The 22,428-nt window shown below is 43.2% G+C and overlaps 1 protein-coding gene across 1 annotated transcript; it reads left to right on the top strand.

The window, feature by feature from the left end:
- The first annotated feature begins 20,897 nt into the window (after positions 1 to 20,897).
- On the top strand, positions 20,898 to 22,140 carry LOC146618329 (uncharacterized). The gene has a single exon (XM_085371328.1). It carries the CDS (start codon positions 20,937 to 20,939, stop codon positions 21,609 to 21,611), a length of 675 nt encoding a protein of 224 aa, XP_085227454.1. The 5' UTR covers positions 20,898 to 20,936; the 3' UTR covers positions 21,612 to 22,140.
- Positions 22,141 to 22,428: the final 288 nt, after the last annotated feature.

The raw sequence follows: 22,428 nt of genomic DNA, 5'->3' as shown, positions 1-22,428 counted from the left end.
GACCAAACTGCCTTAAATTTAACATTTAAAATTGCAATTATGTAACAAAATTACATAGAAAATTACACACGTAATTAAATGAAAGTTAGCTTTTTGGACAAAAGATCTTTTGGTACAGATTTCCTATAAGACACACATACGTGTGAGAGCATGTGCACTGAAAAGCCACACCTGTATGTCACCTGAGTCCATGTCCTGAGGTCAATGCATTTCCGAGGAAACTTTGACCTCTCTGGGCTTCATTTGCTTGTTCCAGGGTCACGCATAACTAACAAGGGAAGGTCATCGGTGTGGAATGTCACCTAAGGAAGGTAGATTTCTGCATCCCAATAATGGTATATGATGGAATTCTACTCTTAACATAGTCAAAGTAGGGATTGTAGCTCCCGTTAGCCACCACGCGGACAAGTTCTTGTTTACAGATGATTTATTCAATGTTCGGCGACAAGATCACTCAGCGTCGTCATCATCATCATCATCGTGAGAACTACCCAAAGAAAACAATTGCAATAAGCAACATGTTTACAATAACTCTTATCACAGTAAATCCAAACAATAAAGGTATAGACACATAAATGCCCTTTTATGGCACTTTCATTGAAACTGAAATTAACAGAGGCACCCTGAACACACCTCATTGCCTGCTGTAGCCAAACGGGAGAAAGTCCGTTCTTCGCGCGAGCCGCTACTCCTCTCAACGGTGAGTCCACAATTGGGTTTAATTTAACTTAACTTAACTTATGTGTTCTTTAAAACTTAAGTCCAGTTTAAAGCAGTAGGACGATGCAGCTGAACTCACAGAGCGCCATGCTTCTCTGCTCTAGTGTCACCACAAACTCAGTCCGTGCTGCACGTTACTTCTGCTACCACCAATTACAAAACAAAGTTCCACAATTAAAGGAAACTTACAAATATAAACACAAGAAAAACATTGGAACACTTCACTGTTAGTTACACTCCCACCAAATCACCTGTGATTTTCCCATAAAACGTAACATGTATGGATATAACAAGAAATCACATTTAACATTAATTGAACTTGTGGATTGGCAAAGTGGCTCTTCAATTAGCCTCCAGTAGAGTTACAGTCTTTTGAATAGGTCTCTCCAGATAGGTTGGTTTTGTGGTGCGCCTTCCTCTAGCATCTAGAGTTGAGTCACTGATCAACAACCTCACACTTCTCACCTTTCCATCCTGTCCCAGATAGACATCTATGATCCTTCCCATCTTCCATTGACTACGTGGAGCAGAATCATCCTTGAGAAGCACAATATCATTGACTTTCGCATTTCGTCTTGCTCTGTTCCATTTTTGTCTGCTCTGAAGATTCAACAGATATTCCCTTTTCCACCGTTCCCAGAAGCTGTTGGCTAAGAACTGTACTCTGCGCCATCGTTTTTGCAGGTACACATCTTCCTTGATAAACTTTCCAGGAGGTGGGGGAATAATGCTTGACTTCATTGTCAGAATGTGGTTAGGTGTCAAGGGTTCTGGACCAGATGGATTGTGCAAATGCTCTGATGTTAATGGCCTGCTATTCACAATTGCCATAACTTCGTAGAGGAAGGTTCTTAACGAACTGCTGTCGAGCCTTTTAACTGCTTGGTCGAGAACGGATGCCAGAACATTATGCACGGTGCGTATTTGGCGTTCCCAAACCCCACCTTTATGACTTGCAGATGGTGTGTTCATAACAAACTCACATCCAATTTTCTTGAGGTTCTCTCCATCCATCTCCTTCATGGCTTCAGCGAACTCGTGCCTTGCACCAATGAAATTGCTGCCTTGATCACATCGAATTTGCCTGACACTTCCACGCAATGCAATAAACGAACGCAAGGCATTGATGAATGCATCAGTTGTTAAGTCCTCAAGCATCTCAATATGTATGGCTCTTGAGCACATGCATGTGAGTAAAAGCCCATAACGCTTAAGCTCCTTTCTGCCATCCTTGACATAGATAGGCCCGAAGCAGTCCATCCCACAATATGTGAAGGGTGGAGACAACTCCGTGCGTTCTTGTGGGAGGTTCGCCATCCTTTGTCCTTCAGTGTTCCGTCTAAACTTCCTGCATTTTGTGCAGTTGTAAATATGAGAGGAGACTGCCTTACTGCATCCAAGAATCCAAACACCATTGGCTCGCAGCTCGTTAACAGTCATACCTCGACCTTGGTGCTGCACCTTTTCATGATGATGCTTGATGAGCAGTGTTGCCAAATGGCTTCCTTTAGGAAGGATAGCTGGGTGTTTCACATGGGGGTGAAGACTGGACATTGTTAAGCGCCCTCCAACCCTGAGTACACCCTGCTCATCAAGGAATGGGTTTAATTTGTGCAATTTATTTGCCTTGTCAATTGCCTTGATTTGCCCATTAAGCTTGAGGCTCTTCATGGTTTCAGCAAGGTGTGTTGCTTGAACCAGTTTGATGAGAAAAACTTCTGCCTCCTTACGCTCCTGCAAAGTGGTGGGTTCACTAAACCTTGGTTTGTGGCCTTTAGCTGCCCTTGCTCTGCGTTTCAGTATGGCTACAGCTTGTACTGCTCTTGCCCAATCTGAAAACCTTTCAAGACGATCTAGCAGTGACCTCTCTTCCCTTGAGTGAATTTTGTGGACATGAGTCTTTCGTAACTCTGGGTCATCTTCTGATATTTCTCCCACTGTGAACACACTACTTGGGAGGTTTAGCTGCCACAGAAAATTTGGACCTCTAAACCAGTTAGATGCCTTGAGCTGTTCTGCTGTCTGTCCCCTAGAAGAGTGGTCAGCGGGGTTGTCTTCTGAAGCAATGTAGTTCCATTGGTCAGGATGTGTGCTCTGCTTGATACGTTGGACACGGTTTGCTACAAAAACATGAAATCTCCTTGCATCATTGTTGATGTAGCCAAGGACAACCCTTGAATCAGTCCAAAAGTATTCCTGCAGGCCTTCCATTTCAAGCTCTCTCTGGAGCATGTCACTTGTGCGCACTGCCACCACTGCTGCAGAGAGCTCAAGTCTTGGTATAGTTGTTACCTTTGAAGGAGCTACCCTTGCTTTCCCCATCACGAGGGAACAGTGCACTTCTCCCGATGCGCTTATTACTCTCAGGTATGAGCACTCTCCATAACCTGAGGCACTGGCATCTGAAAAATGATGCAGCTCGTATTTCACAACTTTGCCAAAGCTTCCTGGTAGGTAGCATCGTTGTACCTTTATGGTTGCTAGATCTTGCAGTCCTCTCAACCAGGATTCCCACTGGGGCAGCAGATGGTCTGGAAGAGGATCATCCCAACTAACTCTCTCGAGACACATTTGCTGGAGGATTTTCTTTCCTAAAAGGATGAAAGGTGCGACAAAGCCAAGCGGATCAAACACCGAGGCCACGGTGGACAATACCCCTCTTCTGCTCATGGGTTTTTCTTTCACCACCACTCTAAACTGGAAATCATCTGATGTGACACACCATTGTACACCAAGGGCTCTCTCCATGTGTGGTTCATGAAGAGCCATATCCAAGTTGTTGGCTCCTCCAGCACACTCTTCCTTTGGGATTGATGACAACACCTGCTTACTGTTGGAAATGAACTTATGCAACCTTAAGTTGCCAGTGTTGCAAAGCTCCCTTGCTTCATTCACTAGCTGGATTCCCTTTGCTTCGGTGGATACACTAGTCAAACCGTCATCAACATAAAAGTTTCTTTCTATGAAGCGGACGGATGCTTCGCTGAAATTCCCCCTTGCCATTGCAGCAAGATGTTTGAGGCCATAATTAGCACAGCCTGGAGACGAAGCAGCTCCAAACAAATGGACTCTCATGCGATAGACTGCTGGCTGTGCTTCTAAATCTCCATTCTCCCACCAGAGAAAGCGGAGGTAATCTTGGTCTTCTGCCCTCACGTGAAATTGGTGGAACATACGTTCTATGTCACACATGATTGCAACCTTTTCCTTGCGAAACCGACACAAGACACCAACAAGGGAATTTGTCAGCTCTGGACCAGTCAATAGATGATCATTTAAAGATGTCCCCTGAAACCGGGCTGAACAGTCAAAAACAATGCGGATTTTCCCAGGCTTTTGCGGGTGATAAACACCATGGTGTGGGATGTACCACACTGGGTGTTTGTGGAGATCAGCCTTGGGGATCTTCTCAGCATCTCCACGCGCTATGGTCTCTTCCATGAAGGTTTTGTAGTCCTGGTAATATCTGCTGTTTCTCCTTAATTTCCTTTCTAGGTGCTTAAGGCGATGGATAGCACACACCATATTAAAGTCACATTCAAGCGCTTTAATTATGTCAGATGAGATGACTTCCTTGATCTGTGTTCTGCATACATAGTGAACTTCCTGTTTGGGACTTGATGGAAGCTGAAGTTCCGGTGTCACTTGCCTTGTGATGACTTGATGACTCACTCCAATAGTGTCTCCACAGTCTACGTATGGGCTGCCATGTCCAATAATGCTCCATCCCAAGTCTGTTCTCTGTGCAAATGGTTGATTTTCTTCACCGCACACCACCTCTCTAGGAAGAAGTGCCTGAGAACAGTTGTAGCCAATTAGTAGACCAACATCACACCCTTGACGAGGAGCAATCCTATCTGCAATCTGCTCAAGATGGGGCCATGCCATTGCTGTCTCTGGTGTGGGTATGTGGTCTCTGTTCGCCGGAATGAACTTTCTTGTGTAGGTTGTAGGAAGAGTTATTTTCTTCTCTGAGTTGAATCCTCTAACTTGCAACCCAGAGATCCTTTGGCAAGCTACAACTTTGTTTGTAGAGGCCATAGTAGATAACTTTAGCTTGACCTGTTCCCCCTTTGCATTTAGAGAATCTGCTGCCTCCTCAAGAATGAAAGTTGTGTCACTTTGCGTATCAAGGAGAGCATACACAAGTGTTTCTCTGTCAGGCTCTTTCATCATTGAAACCCACACAGGAATGATTGTAGATGTCTGAATGTTGGTGTTGTCATGCTGAACTCTGTTGGATGTTGCTTCACTTATTGCTATAGCTTCTCTTTCTTCTAGCTGTTCATTGCTTTGTTCTCTGTGTCTAGCTTCCTGCCTTATTCCTTCAGTCTTTCGTGTCTTTTGTTCTCTTTGATCATCGTGTAAGCAAGTTGGATGCCTTTTCTGGCATGTACTGCAAGTGCTTCTGTACTTACAGTCTCTCGAGTGATGTCCAGGCTTTAAGCAACCAAAGCATAGCTTATTATCTTGAACAAACCTGTGTCGTTCCAATATTGGTCGTTCCAAATATTTTCTACATTTGTACAGACTGTGGCCTGGTCTTTCACAAAACAGACAACTGCTGGCAGCAATCTTCTCATCAGTGTTTGTTGTTAGAACTTTAGCTGCAGGAGTCTGGTTTCGTTGTGGCTTGACCTTTTCTCCATCGAACTGTTTCAAGGCATGGAGTGAAGTCACAGGATTGCATGCGATCCTGGCTTCCCTTATGAGAAACTGCACAAACTGGCTAAAGCTTGGAAATCTGCCAGTCTCCTCCTCTATCGTCAACACTTTCCTATTCCACCTTGATGTCAACCAATCGGGGAGCTTGGAGAGGATTTTTTGATTCTCATTGCAATCATTAAGAACCTCTAGACCTTTAATCTGGCTTTCCGCAGCTTCACAGCTCCGTAGAAAGTCCACAAATTCCTGAAGTTCCAGACTGTCCTTGGAGCCAATTCTGGGCCATGCACTGAGTTTGTCTCTGAAGGCTTTGGCAATAAGGAAGGAGTTTCCAAATCTCTCATCTAATACTTCCCATGCTGCCTTATAAGCAGCCTCAGTGCCTAACAGGAAATAGTTTTCAACAGCCTTCTTAGCTGGTCCACTAACGTACTTGCACAAATAGTAGATTTTCTCAGAGGCTGGTATGTTTTTTCTTTCGATTAAAGTTTGAAAGGCAGCCTTCCAGTTCTTATATTTTAGCGGGTCACCACTGAATGTTGTCGGCTCTGGCATAGGAAGACGACTGGCACTAATAGAATCTGCTAATAACATGGCAAGTGCTGCGATGCCACCATCATGCTGTGGATGTATAACAGCTTGTTGTGGTAAGTGTAACTCTGGTGAGTTATGTATGTGACTTGTGTGCTGAAATCGGTCCCCTTCCCTTTGGCTTTCAGTTTTACATCCATGCAGTAACTGCTTAATTTCTTCTTCTGAATCTTCATCTTGCTCTTGCTCATACACTTGCATGGTTGCCTTAGCCACCCTTAACTGTTTGAGTGCTTCCAATCGTTCCAGTTCCTTGCGTTTGTCTTCCAAAAGCTTTCGCCTGGCAGCATTTTCAACCTCAAGTTTTGCTTGTAACTGTGCTTCTTCTTCCTCTTGCTCTAGTGTCACCACAAACTCAGTCCGTGCTGCACGTTACTTCCGCTACCACCAATTACAAAACAAAGTTCCACAATTAAAGGAAACTTACAAATATAAACACAAGAAAAACATTGGAACACTTCACTGTTAGTTACAGGGATTTAGTCTGAAGCTAAAACCAGACGGAGAGAAAATCAGGCAGAGACCGCAACTGTTTCTCGACATTTTTACATCAGGAGGAGGGACGGGAAAAGATGAAGATAAGTTGAAAGAAGCAAAAAAAAGGGCTGTTTTAATCTTTTGATCCTTTCACCTCCTATCAGCTCTGGTATCAAACAAATTACCCAGAACGCACCCCTGCACACATCAGTCTCATTACGCATCTCCCTCTACTCAGAGACACTGGGTAAATAGCACTGTCTGTAGGGAGACGAAGAATCAACAACATAATGAGACTACTGATGATGAGCTCGGTGTTGCGCGGATGCGCGTGTGTGTACATGTGGTTTAAGTGCCTTACTTGGAATTTACTTGCCTTTGAATTTGCCCTGACTCAAAAGAGCTGCTATAGACTTGAGAAACACTGAAAAGAAATGTTACGCGGCGAAAAACCTTTAATTTATTCCGAAGTTGTTTATCAGTTGCAATAAAGCCATGTGCAGAATTGCATAAGAAATCCAGGCAGACTGAGATCTTGGTTTTGATGGAAACCATTATCCCAGCTGCCTAAGCCTGGATTTAACTGGTGGATTCCTGCATTACAGCATCATATTTTTGACAGTGGAAGAGACATGAGTTATGTTTTGGATGTGACAGAGAAGCAAACAGTGCAACATTTTAAAATGCCTCAAAAATGAATAAGGATTAGATGATTTTCGTCAGCCGAAGTGAATCAAATGTTTCCAGATTTCCATAAATTCACCTTTCCGTTGCCCTTGTTCTGTCCCTCTACCTGCAACAACATCTGTCTTTTAAAAGTCAAAACTATTGTGTATTGTTCACTTATACAAGTGAGCCGTTGTTCATGTGACGCAGTAACAAGGGGATGTCGATGTCAGCACCAACAGCATGGCAACCAATCATTATGTCTGGCCAACATGACTGGCCAAAAGTGAAAGGTCAGAGGTTAGGGAACAGTCGCCATTAAAAGAGCCCCCTCTGTCAACACATTTGTATATAGCAGGAAGGGTCAGAGCAGTTCCCATCAGTACTAACATCAGTTTGCCATGTTGTGATGAATTGTGCACATGGTAATCGTATGGAGAGAAATGAAAGGAAATGGAATCATGGTGATGGAAGTGAAACACAGTACACTTTAGATGTTTTAGACCTTACCATTTCCATTTTGCCCAGTGCCGTATACATGTACAAGTAATAATTTGTAACATATTGGGCAATTTTAATTTTTCAGGTTTTTTTTTCCAGATGTACCTGCTCCGTCAGCGTCATTTTGCCCTAAAAGTTGTGCTTGAATGATACTTGTTGTTCAGTTTACTTGCTGCTGCAGAAAGCAAGTGACCATGTCCTACAGTCATCATGAGATTTAGTCAACCTCCCTGATGTGAGCAAATGGGTAAACCAAACCAGGCTTCATTTACCAGTTTCAATAAAACTAAGTGCATATGTGGTACCACATATAGCTAAAAGCCAACTTTTGTCTGTAGTTGCTTGACAGAGGGTTGCAGTGATGTGGTTGTGGTTCATTTAAATCTTTATTGTAGTGCCATCACTTCCACCTCATTTCTGTATTCCCACTACTTGGCACTAATGCCAAAGGGAGCCATGTGTATGTCACCAACATGTCAGTGTTTAGAATCTGGGAAGAAATTAATATAATATTGAGATATAGACCAGGTATACTCTGGACCAGTGGAATAGAATGGATGGATATACATTCATCAGGCATAACATTCTGACCACCTGCCTAATATTGTGTTGTTCCCCCTTATGGAGCCAAAACAGCCCTGACCCATCGAAACACTCCTGTGGTATCTGGCACCAAGATGTTAGCAACATATCCTTTAAATTGGGAGATCGGGCCTTTGTGGATTGGATTTGTTCGTCTTGAACATCCCGCAGATGCTTGAATAGGTTAAGCTCTGGGGAATTTGGGGGCCAAGTTAACCCCTCAAACTCCTCAAATCATTCCGGAACAATTATGCTTCATCCTGCTGAAAGAGGCCACAACCACCACGGAATACGCTTTCCATGAAAGGCACCAGTGCTTAGGTAGGTGGTATCTGTCACGTGTAACATCTACATGGATTGCAGGACCCAAGATTTCCCCACAGAACATTGCCCACTGCCTCTGTTGGCTTGCCTTCAATCCCATAGTGCATCCTGGTGCCAGGTATTCCACAGGTAAGTAACACACACGTAATAAAAAGGAAATGTGATTCATCAGAGAAGCTCACCTTCTTCCATTGCTCTGTGGTCCAGTTCTGATGCCCACATGCCCATTTTTGGTGCTCTCAGTGGTGGACAGCGGTCAGCATGGACTGTCTTCTGAGCGTATGCTGTATTCTGACACCTTTTTATCAGAACTAGCATTAACATTTTCATCTACAGTAGCTCATGATCAGTGATTATGATCCTCAATGATCCTTGACTGTCTCTGTCCCTGATTCATCCACCACTCAACCAATCAGTTCCGTCCACCACTTTTAAACAGATACTGGCCACTGCAGACCTGGAAACCCCCACAAGAGCTGCAGTTTTGGAGATCTTACCCATTTGTCTATTCATTACAATTTGGCCCTTTTCTTATTCCTTCAAATACTTACCCTAGCCCATTTTTCTGCTTCTAACATCAACTTTGAAGACAAAAAGTCCACTTGCTACCTGATGTATCCCACCTAATAACAATACTATGATGGAGAGATAATCAGTGCTATTCAGTTAACCTGTCAGTTCTCATGGGACTCTGCTTGGTTATTGTACTTGATATCTGGGACTTTTTCACTTTGTATTTCAGTTTAGGTGAGTTCATACATGTTGCCAGTTCATACACGGAAACTGTGGGAAAGTAAAATAACCTTCTGCCTAAAGATTAAGAGAATTGACTGAAAGGTAAATAAGTAGTAACTCATACTTATCTGATTAAATATTCATTTTACATCCATATCCATACTTTTAATGCTAATTTGTTTACTTTAGTTTCATCTTGTGCATGTGTGTATTGTGTGTATTTTTTCCTTGCTGATTGCCTCCTTTCTAAAACCACAGGTTACAAGTTGATGCTGTATCTTTCAAAAGACTTCCCATTAGATTTTGGAAGCTACCTGCGGGGATTTGCTCCAGCACAGCTGCCGCAGGTGTTGGAACACAGGTGTCAGAACTGTGTAAAGCATGCTAGGTTCTTCTACGCCAATTTTATTTCTTTATTGATCCATGTTTGTGCCTCTGTGTCTGTTAGCACAAAGCAAGAACCATACATTTATCCTAAATATCTTCATGCTGTGTATTATAACACTTCCCCATAATTGGAATATTGGATCCAATCCAGAGAAAAATGTATTCCAAAAGGGGTGTGAACATATTTTGGACCCTATAATATACTTTGATTGAGCGGCAGCAGCTCTTATATTTCAGGTTTTTTTGTATTGCTTAAGAATATTGTTTCTCACAGACAGCCATATCCATCAAGCCAGCAAATGAAAGTAAGTGATGGCATAAAGCAGACTCCCAGAGTACATGATTGAAATGTGTCTAACAACACTTTGAAGCGAAGGCCAGCTCTCCATGTAGACCGACAGGCAACTGGCGGAGAGCTCAAGTGAGGACAGACCACTGAGAGTCGGGCTGAGGGTGGTAGACAGGGATGGAGGGGAGAGGGGGAAGGAGGGAGCGAAAGTGATAACCTTGTCTCTCGTTCATTGCTGTCTACTCAGTGATTTAATTTGGTCGCGCCGTCACACCTGAGCTAAAGCTCATCCATCACAGGTACTGCAAGATCCCTTCATCGCTCCTCTTCCCTCCATCCATCCTTCTACTTTCTCTTTCTCTCCTGCTTCTCTTTTCTTTCAAGGCTCCATCAATTGCTCACCATCTCTCTCCATGGCTGTCCCAAATATGCTTTTCTCCGTGTCATTCTTTGAGTAACTGCCCCTGCAGCCATCTCTTTGTCTCTGCTTGGAAACTGATGGCTCTCCTGGGGTTTCTTGGTTATGATAATGCAATGCAATGATAAAGGGTTGTTTATAAAATTTGAATATGGCCACTAATGAAATGAAATAAAACTTAAGCTTTTCTTAACAGCACACACGCAAGTTGGTACACTCAGTTAATACATGTGCAATGCACAATTAGTGAAACCACCAAAATTGTAGTGATCCTTGCTGAACAGTGGATAAATGCCCCAAATGGTATCTTAAAAATTAAACTGGTCCTAGTTAGTGTGGACATTTAGCTAGTACTGGGTTGTAGCTGCTTTTGCCTTACAGATTCAACAAGGTGCTGGAAATTTTCCTCAAAGATTCTGGTTCATATTGACATGATAGCGTCACACAACTGCTGCAGATTTGTCAACTACAAATCTATGATGCAAATCTCCTGTTCAAACACATCCTAAAGGTGCTCTGTTGAATTGAGATCTGGTGACTGTGGAGGCCGGTAGCCTACTGTGAACTTGCTGCCATGTTCAAGAAACCAGTTTGGGATGATTAAGCTTGAAACAGTCTCACTATTCTTCTGCTGCTCATTGGATGTTTTCTATTTCAAACCATTCTGTATTCAAACTAGAAATGATTTTGTGTGAAATTTCGAGTGGATCAGCAGTTTCTGAAATACTCAGACCAGACCATCTGGTACAACAACCATCACACCTTCAAAGTGTCTTAAAATCGCTTTCTTTTCCTATTTCGGTGCTTTGCATTAATGAGTGGCTGCCATGTGATTGGCAGATTACATGTGTGCTTTAATGAGCAGTTGAACAGGTGTACCCGGTGAGTGTATGTTGAACTAACAACTTAAAACGTCTAGTAGGTACACTATGTGTTTATCATGTAAATATAGGGAGCATTTAAGAGTATTTACTGAGTCGATTAAGCTTCTTTTTTTTTTTTAACTTAATGGCAAAAGCCAGTAAAATTTTAAAAGAGAGACTCTCTGATTTAAATTTATGTGTGGATACAAGCAGTCCAAATGAATCTTGAAATTTTCTGAGGTGCACAGATGGGTAGAGGATCAACTGCTAATGTTTAGTGATGATGCCAAAGCTGTGCTTAAAGCTCTGACACCAAATGACTTTGTTGGCCTTGCCAGCATTTTTGGTTACTATACATTTAAAACTTTTAAGAAAAGAAGTGTATTGTAAATTTCCCTGCAGGTATATGTAAACACCTTTATGGCAAAAGCTGCAAGGTTGGCCAAATTCTTCCCTGCATTTTTTCCAGTGCAGCATATTTACAACAAAACCTTTGCTTTGCTCAAGCAGAGCCCCTCTGGCGTGTCTCCACTGCATGTTGTGCTTACACAGGTTCACCTCGAAGCATTTTGGTACAGTCCACAGAGCACCCAGTGGGTGTTCTGGCTCAGCCTGGGCCAAACTAATCAACGCATCCAACAGGGGACATGGGACCCCTCCCCTGTGCTGATAGACCACAGCACACCCGAGTTCGGCCAAGTGGGCACGAGTCACACACTCACGCACGCTGCATGAACATGCTCAAATACTGCTGCTTTACACAAGCACCCAGTGTCAAAGTCACTTTTTGCTGTTTGTAGCTTCTAAAAGGGTTTTACAGCAAGACAGCAGCTAATGAAAGGTCCTCACAGGTAGAGTAAGAGCAGTGTTCATCTGTTTGCTGGTTTACTGTTTCTCACAGAAGTGCCATCAATTTCTCAGTGGACTGGTTACTATGACAATGGCTTGGCCTCACAAAAGTGACTGGAGTGCTGTTGTGTGTGAGGTTGAACACTGAGAGTGCTGCCCTCGGAAAACAGCAGCAAACACAGTTACAGAAATATGGTAAACACACAGTCAGACTTCCACTGCTTCAGAGCCCATTACACCAACTGCATTCATTTCCAACCTCTTAGCCTAACCTTCACTGAAGTCTTTGACTGAAAATGAACGGACAAAGCAACTGTGAAAGTGAGCCTCTGCTGTGCATCAGGGGGAAGTGATTCAGCTCACATGTATCTCAGTTCAGCTAAGAGTGCCACGTGTCTCTTAAGTCTTTAGTGATGCAAGCATACCTGCACGTGCACACAATCAGCAAACGCAAACAAACACCACATATTATTGGAAATTATTGGAAAGTGTACAGTGAAAACACTGAAACATTTTTCCTGTGGTTGCAGGTTTATTATGAGAAAGCTGGATATTAAATATGTCTGTTTTGAAGTTATTGTTCGAAATTGTTACAGTGTAATACAGTGCCGAAAAATACCAGGGATATTTTTATTTTCCATATTGATCAGATCTCTCTTTTTAAAAAAAAAAGTCATGCATCAGACATTTCTTCTAAATCTTTAAAGAGTCTAAAGAGTGTTTTAAAGTTGAATTTAAGTGAAGTCAGTGGGGTGTTTTGAGCTTAATGAAAAACTCAGCATGCTAACATGCAGTGTTAATTTGATGATATTTAGCAGGTGTAATGTTAGCTACACTCAGGGTTTCTGCCAGAAAAGTTTAGTGACTCCTCTGACAACACAAGTGTGCAAAGGTGTGAATTTATTTTGGAGCCAAGCCCAAAATTACAATGAAATCTCTGCCTTCACGTACATCTGAGTGTATGTAAACTTGTATATGATGCAGGTATTGCATGGAGTTTAAATGATTTGTGCAAAACTAAGACTTATAATTTATGCAAACAGCTACAGTGATCTAATAATGCTCAGGCCAAATGGTGTGGCCAAAGGCGCCACAGAGGTGGCCCAGTGTCCGACTTGGAAAACACCTGACACGCTCTTACTCTGTAATATTACACACTGCCTCTTCTGTTTCAGGAAGGCTTGCTAGCATAGAGAGAGACAGTCTCCAAGGATGTGAACTTGAAAGAACGTAAACATGCAAACATGAACTAAACAAAAAAAAATATGAATGTATTGGGCCACAGTTCTTAAAGTCAAGCAGGTACAAAAGTTTGTGAAAGAATGAAAAAGCTCACTGATTTAGTATTGTTCAGGACGTCAACATTGCAACAAGTCAGTTTGTGTCCCTTCCTCTTTGCTAAAGAATTTAGGAAGCACAGCAGCTCAGGTATGATGTGGCACACCGTGCAAAATTCTAGAGTGCTGAGGCAGTCACCAACTCTCAGTAACTGCAGAGCTCAAACCTCCTCTGACATTAACATCAGCACAAAATGTGCGTGCCGGGAGCTTCGTGACACAGGGTTCCATGGCTGAGCAACTCCTGTAACTTTTAGGTGGCCCAGTTTGTCAGTTTGTCCACATAGCGTATATCTGTAGTACGAAGTGAGATGTGAGATGAGATGCTCTAAGACTGTAGTGAGGTGCTGACATGATGCAGGATGGGGTTAGAAGATATTAGACCAGAGAGAAAAGAAAAAGGAAAACCACAGGAAAAAAGGCAGACGAAGCAGAAATGAGAAAAGTCAGACGCCACACTGTTAGCATGTTTAAAAAGTACCTGCACCAAATTTGATTATGCTCACTGCTGATCTGTGCTGTTCTCAATGCAAAACTTACTTAACTCTCTGTGTATTAATTCCATCATGGCATGTAAAGAGAAGGATTGGTATTGATCGGATGCCTGTAAGCCACTGATCAATTCATTAACAGGTCATCTCTCCGGCCTCAGCACTGGCCTCGACACTAAGTGATTTTTAATTAGCAGATATTTTCCGGGCATGCACAACACAGCACACACCTAAGTAACTCTATGCATGTGCATTTCTGTGTGGCAGGAGCAGCGTGTGTAGGTGAGTGTGTTTGCATAAAAGTGTGTTTAAATAGAGCTGGCAGGTTACACGGTGTGCTGGCTGGCAGGATCGTGACCTGGTGGCCCCGAAGGGGAAAAAAGTTGGCAGAGAAAACTGTCTCCCTTCTCCCTGACTGGCTCATGCTTCCTATAAACAGCTCAATAAACAAAAACACAAAAAGAAAATATGCACTGCTGTCCATTTGGGGAATTTGTTGTTTAATAAGGAGCATGTTCATTATGAAAAGAAAACACACAAAAAACCCTACTTATCTTGTGTATTCTCCACCAAGCATGACATGACAGCATCGCCAGGGCAAAAGTGTGCAGCAAATTGCAAATAATATGCTTCCTGGCTTAGCTAAAGAGACAGTTTCATCAAGAAGCCCATCCCCCCCCCCCCAAACATCTATAAATACAGGGAACAGAGACATCTTCAGTGGAGCATGCTGGTCGGGTCATGCTGGTTTTCTGCCATGCTTCGCCACTCACGTAAGCCGTGGCAATGGGATTTTCGGACCGGAATTAGACTCTTGTTTTCATCCAGAGGGACTGGGATATTTTAATAATGAAAGAAATACAGACACGTCTTTGCATTTACTCTGTTTTTTTTAAAGGTGAAGGTGAAGGGTGAGTTAAAAGAGCTGTTATAGAGAGGGGGTGAAAAAAAATTCTCATCTCAGCCCTTCCCCCTGCTGCTTCTCCCTCTCTTCTTTCCTCATTCTGCCTCTTTTTCCTCCCCTCTCAAGCTCTCTCACCCCCTGCCTTTTCCCCTTAGACGAGAACCCTAGATAACCCCGCATCACCACATCAAAGAAGAGATGAGAGGAAGATGGATAGAGGGGGCGAGAGAGGACGAGGAGGAGCGGGCCAAGCTCGGGGAGGTGGATCAACAAAGGTGGAGGTTAGAGGGAGGGAGCAGAGCAGAATTGGGGAGGGCTGAAAAAAAGTGCTGGAGAAGATGTAAACACCTGAGCAGGATTGAGATATAACCGAGAACTCTATTTATATCACACCATGTCTGTCTGAATCTCTCAGCGTGCCGTTCAGCGTGATCGCTCTTCACTGTCGCACACGCGTGTTAACGCACACGGTTCCCACGTCCACTTCTTTTTTTCTGCCTGAAAACCAAGCGAACAGTTCAATTAGCCAAAGCTGTCAGGGTGCTCCATTTCTGCGCTCTCCTCTCGCTTCAGACTCTGGGATGAAGGGAGGAGAATAAAGCAGGGACATCAAAGCTCTTATATTCAGAGAGTGCTGCACTTCACTGGTGTGTGTGTGTGTGTGTGTGTGTGTGTGTGTGTGTGTGTGTGTGTGTGTGTGTGTGTGTGTGTGTGTGTGTTTAGTTGCAAGATCAGTCACCAGCCATCCTGACCCATGTTCCACCAAGCAATAATTAAGCAAAATTCATCTGTGGGGGATTTTTACTCCCAGTGAGCTCATCCACTGGTGTTACACTTGTAAGTATAATTCATCATGTTTAAATCTTCATTCATTTGTTTTTCTCTGGTTAATTGTAATGTTGTGTACCTATGTAAATGTGGCCGGTTATTTTTAGATTTTCACTGTGCAGCCTGTGCTGGGAGCAGGTGTACAGATAACAAGCAGAGGACGGATGAGGAGGGAGAGATCAGAGAGGCAGGGAAGGGAAAAAATATCGCAGATAAGTGGGTTGACAATGATGCCGCCAAGGCTTCTTTCAGAAGAAGACGTGAGGTGGAAGGGTGCTGACCCTGGTAATGTGACCCTCACTGGGAGTGACGTGGAGAGATGAAGGGCAGGCCGAGACAGACACAGACACAGAGAAGAGAAAGTTAAAGCAACAGAGGACAAAATAATAATAGGATCTAATACAATATCCAATATGGGGATGCTGTGTGTCACACATGACTTAAATGTGAAGTAATTGATTTCCCGGCCTCTTCGTGAGAGAGCAACAAGCTCTAATTGATGCTGACCAGGGCCGGAGTGGAGCCAATTTTTAGAGCAGGAGTTTCGTCCTCACGAGGTCAGCCCAATTTCTTCTCATGTTGGAGGAAATTAGATAAATTACGCTACAGTTCAGTTCTTGCTAAGCGGTAATTTTTTTTTGCTGGTCCTTATCAATCACCTGAGTTCACTAACATGCTTGTAGGTAGTTTATTGCACGCTGCTGTTGTCTCACCACTCACTGTCCGTATCCCTTTTATCCCTTCTCCAAAATAGTCCCACATATGTTAACAAAGACATTTCAATAACGAGAGATCATTTGAACTGAACATTATTAGATTGAGTAAAACTACATTTGGTGAGTAGACTCTGATAAAGCTGCATAGCTTTGTGAAATCCAACAGCAGTAGAGGAGCTCTATCTGGATGAAGTGTAGATGTGGAGGAGCTGGGTCATATGAATGAGAGGCTGAAATGCAGAATGACAGAGGCTGATTGGCTCACAGAGAAGAAAATGATTGGGCCAGAGAGAGGACAGCAGATCTAAGTTCGACAGTGTGGGGAAGTGGAAGTAGGCTAGCTAAAGAATAGACTAGCAGCCCACACGGGAAACCAGGCAGATAGATGAGCTTCTTCATAAAGTTAATGTGATGTTGGATTGCACATGTCTGTAAGTGCAACTAATCAAGTGCATTGACTGCTAGTGGTGTGGCATTAAGTGAGATAAAAAAAAGAAAATCATGACTTCCAAAGTTGTATTATGTGTGAAAGGGTATTTTTCTACAAATGGTGCTTTGGAATCTGTTTTGTGCCAATGAAAGAAAAATGAAACAGAAGAATGTCAGGTTGTTCCCACCAATGACACATACTCATCTATTTTTCTTCCACTTTTCCAAGTTAAGGTGTTGGGAGTAGCAAAGATTTGCCAGACCAAAAGGCTACTAAGACAGCCAAGAGTCATGGTAACAGCCCCCTGTCCTCCTGCCCAAAACACCTCACCTGGCTCCTTCTGATCTTGAGGAGCAGCAGCTCTACTCTAAGAATCTTCTTAATGACCAACTCCTCGTCCTGTCTCTGAGGGAGAGCCTGGACACCCTTCAGAGGAACCGCTGTCCTTTTCCTGCTCTTTCAGGTACTAACCACAGCTTTTGGCTGTAGATGAGGGTGGGACTGGAGATCGAGGAGTAAATGGACAGCTTCGCCTTGGGCTCAGACTTTTCTTCACTGCAGCAGGCTGGTGTGTAAATATTTATATAAATAGAGAGAGAGAAAGAGAGTGCAAGAGAGACAGAGAGAACCTGAGTCACAAAATATTTGCCAGAAAACAATCATTGAAAAATGATTGTTTACTGAAGGTGAAGCTCCAAAAGTATGAAGGTTTTTAAAATCAATTACATATTAATTTGAGTTTGTGAGTTTAGATTTCTATCATATTTACTTTACTTTTTTGCATTTTATTGATTAAAAATGTATTTTGCTACTTTTTTCGTTTGTCAGGGGGAATAAAATGAAATTGATGATGCAGAAGTCTCAAAGACTTACAAAACCCCATGCAACAAATATGATACGCTTGGCTTTAAGAGGTAAGAATAAACAGATTCTTGTCCTGTTTTGTACCTTCTTACCCTATTGTGAGGGTAGGCTGCATTACAGGGAACTCCTTTGGGTTCACGTGTCTCTCGTCTAAGTTGTTGTATTTTTGTAATGATTTGATGCATCTCTAGCACCAAAGATCACAACATCTTTGGCCCGTATACTTAAGGTAATACTGAGGCTTTGTCTTTCTGTGAGTCTCCAAAGGTATTACTGTTTAAAGTTGAATCTTAAATCCTAAAATTGTAACTCAAACCCACTCCAGCCCTGAGAATTAAAAAAAAGCCTTTATTTTGGAGTAGATTTTCTTCTCTTGTCAAAACCACCACAACACACGAGGCTGGAACCAAAAACCCAAGTGCACTGGCAACCGTGTGCGCTCCACCAGTGAGTCCAAGATTTCTCTCTTTACTAAAACATCGAGTTTGTGTAGGATTCAGTCATGGGAAGGACCGCTGCAGCTCTGCCAGGGAAAAAAGAATGTCATATTTGGAGTCCAAGTCATGCACTCGTTTCTTGTCTGTGATCAGAGTCCCAGGAAAAGATTTAGCAGTGTGTGTGTGTGTGTGTATGAAGCACAGAGAAGGTGCTGATGTGGGTGAAACAATGACAGGTTTGTTGCTTTTACACCCTTTCCCCGTGGCCTTGTAGTGGAGAATATGGCTGTGAGTTCTCACAGCTCCTGCATACTTATACACACACGCCCCCCCCCCCACACACACACACACACACACACACACACACACATGTTGAATATACAAACACGCCATAAACTGTGTAAACTGCCAAGAGGAAGATGTCATTATACTCCCTGAGGAGCTCGCAGGATGTAATTTAAAAAGATAAGAGAACAAATTAACTGCAAATTCATTATGTGTTTATATTCAGTGAGTGGGCATTATGGGAAGGCTTTTGAAAGGACTTCAAAGGACGAACGGCGGCAATGAAAAAATGTATTCTATGCAGTGTTTTCTTAGTGGATCATTTCATCTGAATGGCATTTGTTTAACCCGCAGTATCAGCCAAACCCGCTCTCACATTTGTTAACATATTTTGTACATGTACGTATAGTTTCGCTCGTGTCCAGGAGAACTGTTATGATTTCTTGTTTCTAGGAGAGGCAAACAGCAAAAACCTGATCCGCTGTGGAAAATCATCAAGGGTTCAGACACCAAACAGCCCGTGTTTAGATCCATGTTTGCCCACTTCCACTTTGTTTGCTTTCTCTGCTGGGCCTGGGTAGCATAACTGTGGCGGTTGTACTTGGCTGTGGTGATACATGTAGGCATATAGAGAGCTGGGAGGTTGGGGGTAGAGAAGACAGATGTTGGGATTAAATGGGTGGGGTGGATTTTGAGCTGGGAGAGTTAAGCTGTACATGAAGAACAAAGGGTTTATGAAGGGATTTTAGGATGGCGGTTCCACATGTAATGACTCAAAGAAACAGCGTTCACCTTGTAAATAAATCACCTCACATCTAACGGATTTGTTTCGTGTGACTGCTTGGGTCTTGGGGGGGGAAGCGAGTGCCTCGCTCATGTTATGGCCTGGCCCTAGACGGGTCATAACACCCCATACTATAGACATATTCATCTGTCATTAATTTCATATTCTTCCAAAAGTTTTTTAACTGAACAATGTGTACATTTCTTCACTTACTCCACAACTGGAAATACAAAGTACTTAACTGCTGTTTCATCACCATCCTGACACGCCAAAGTCACTTTGAAGACTGAAGCTCCCTATTAGTGGCTGTAAACCCGGTCACCTCAAAGGCAATGAGTCTTTAAGTTCATTGTATGATATACCAATCATTATGGTTATTTTTTTAAAAGAAAAAATATATATGGTAATTTCAAAAATTCCAGCCTTAAAATGATGATCCACTAAACATCAGGGTTTGTCATGCTAGTTTTCTTTCATCTTCTATATACAGTCTGTAGTTTAAGTCTCCAATATAACAAAAGGTACGTCCACTCCGAAATTGTAATAATCTGCAGTTTTATTGGTCCTTTCACATTAAATATACTTATTGAATTGAACATAAAAAATAGTTTTGCAATACAGGGCTGCCTTCATTTTAGACACTAAAATCCTCTGTGGCTTCTTAAAGAAAACAGTGGTTGTGTTTATAGAAAAACTATCCCAGTACCATAAAACAGTCCTGTTATTACTAAAATGTGCCAGAAATATGGCTAAGCTCTTGTTTTATAGCTCCATACTTAAAAATTTCAGTTGGGGATGCCTTTGAAGCTGCAGTCCACTTCATTACACAGTGTGACCATGAAAGTGATCAGCAAATTCAACTGAACTAATTAAATTCTAGCCGGATATCGTGTTGTGATCAAAATAAGCAGCAGAAAAGACAAAAAGAGAAGAAAATAATTCTTAGCTTTCATGTCCAGTGTTGCAACACCAGAAATTCATTTGGACAAAAATCACTTCGTAAAACAGATGCTTGTTAAGATGCTTCAGCCAGTGGTGCAAACCAATAAAGTTGTGTACATCTACAACAAAAAAAATATCTGCTTTTACTAGTTATAGCAGAAATGAAAGCGTTACAGTTCCTTTTTACATTTTTTTGGATGGGTGTGGGGGGATTTCATAACCCACCTAAACCACTTCAGTAGTAATACGATGGCACCTATCCAAGATGGCGGCCATCGTACGATGGCACCTATCCAAGATGGCGGCCGGTTTCGTGCGTGTGCGCATGCGCGTTCAGTAATACGATGGCACCTATCCAAGATGGCGGCCGGTTTCGTGCGTGTGCGCATGCGCGTTCAGTAATACGATGGCACCTATCCAAGATGGCGGCCGGTTTCGTGCGTGTGCGCATGCGCGTTCAGGTGTTCTTACCCTCTGGGCGGGAACGACTCCTCCTAGTGGGATGTGCTAGGTTGTATGGGTATAAAAGCGATCCTTTCACATTCTAAGAGCATCACCGCCACGGTCTGAGGAGCACCGACACATCGCGCTAAGGATCCCCGACGCATCGACCTAGAGCACCGACACATTGCGCTAAGGATCCCCGACGCATCGACCTAGAGCACCGACACATTGCGCTAAGGATCCCCGACGCATCGACCTAGAGCACCGACACATTGCGCTAAGGATACCCGACGCATCGACCTAGAGCACCGACACATCGCGCTCGCTAAGGATCCCCGACGCATCGACCTATGGAGCTCGGAATGACACCCAGCCAGGACATCGCCCATGCCACAGGCACTCTAGGTATGTCTTCAGGAGTATGCAGTCGGGGTCCTCAACGTAAAAAGCAACGCTGTGGAAACGCCGCAGATGGAACTGTATTCAAGTTAGAATATCGAGGCGTCGAAGGGTATGTGTATGCCATTAAATATACCGAAGGGACAGTTGTGCTTAGTGTAGATTGTGGTGAGGGATTGTTTTGGGGGGAAGCCCAAGTCATGTCTACTAAAAACTGGAAGCTCTTCCGCACCGTAGTGTGTGCGGACCTGGACAATGTGGGTTTCCCAGAGCTGCTGTATGTTTCCCAGTGGAACAGTGCATCAGGCCCTGAGCTTTACAGGGTTGAGGCTGATCGTTTCAATCGCAACCCCGACGACTTTATTTTTCTCAGTGTATGTGATGACAGGGATAGTCTTATTGCTTCCAGAGGGCTTGAAAACTGGAGGTTAAATCCATACCCTCTAAACCTCGAAGAGCGCACAAGATGGTTTAAGGACTTGTTTTTTATACAGTGGTGCGACTGGAGAGGTTTGTCGCGTCTGTTTAGCCAGATTGATGACGCGATCAAGAGGGACAGACTCAACACTGCGTACGAGAGTATTAGAAAGCGCCTTGTTTTTGACGATCTGGCGAGTTGTCCGAAGACTGGTTTGCCTGGTACCCTGTGTAAACCTAAAATCATAAGACCTTCCGACAGCTAAACAATAAACTGGTAGGTTTAATGTGCGGGTGTGTGTGGGGTTGAGTGTGTATCTATGTGACAAATTAAGAGCTTGTGGTTTTCATTTTACAGAGAATGACACGCCCTCGTGGGACCTGTTGGAGTCACCATCAACAGAGCTGCTAATCCCGACCCTCCAGACTCCACCACCCTCACCACAATGCTCGCAGGACCCCCTCATATCAGACCTGTGGGATGAAACTGTAATCGACATCAAACTCGCAACTCTCCACCTGTTAATGTTGGCTTTGAATGAGTTTATACAAGAGACATGTTACGGATGCCAAACAGGCCACCCCAGTCAGGTGCAACACAGCTGCTTGCAGGAATTGTCTGAGTATTTCTTCGACACCTACTATGATGATGTGATGATAAGGCTCCAGACTGACCGATTCATCCCTGCCATCCGGCTGTTTGTACGCTCATCCACTGCAGATGGGTCTGGAACACAAATCCGCAGAGTTGCAGAACACATCATGTGTGAACTGAGATCAGAGCGATATATAGTATGCGCCATTAATGACAACATTGGGCACCTGCTAGATGCAAGTACTTGCGCCCGCCGTGTTAAACCAGCCATGCTCCGCATGATTGGAAACTACTGGGCTGGGTTACATCTGGTTTAATGTGGGGTGTCCAAGTATCCATTGTCTGTGATTGTGTCTTTGTGAAAATTAAATAAAAAGACTTGTTAACATCAACATCATAGTCATTTGTGGTTTGTAAATCATGGAAAGCACATTGCATAAAATATATCACGATCCAGCCCATCCTGCGGGGTTAGCCAGTTTAAATAA

The sequence above is a fragment of the Diplotaxodon limnothrissa genome, linkage group LG14 (assembly GCF_057381915.1).
Source record: "Diplotaxodon limnothrissa isolate DT_005_m linkage group LG14, D_limnothrissa_male_GT1.1, whole genome shotgun sequence".
Lineage (NCBI taxonomy): Eukaryota > Metazoa > Chordata > Actinopteri > Cichliformes > Cichlidae > Diplotaxodon > Diplotaxodon limnothrissa.
This window is presented reverse-complemented; position numbering and strand designations above follow the sequence as displayed.

Bases quoted from the DNA above. Each gene is read 5' to 3' on its own strand.
- LOC146618329 (XM_085371328.1), top strand. From the start codon at position 20,937: ATGTCTTCAGGAGTATGCAGTCGGGGTCCTCAACGTAAAAAGCAACGC.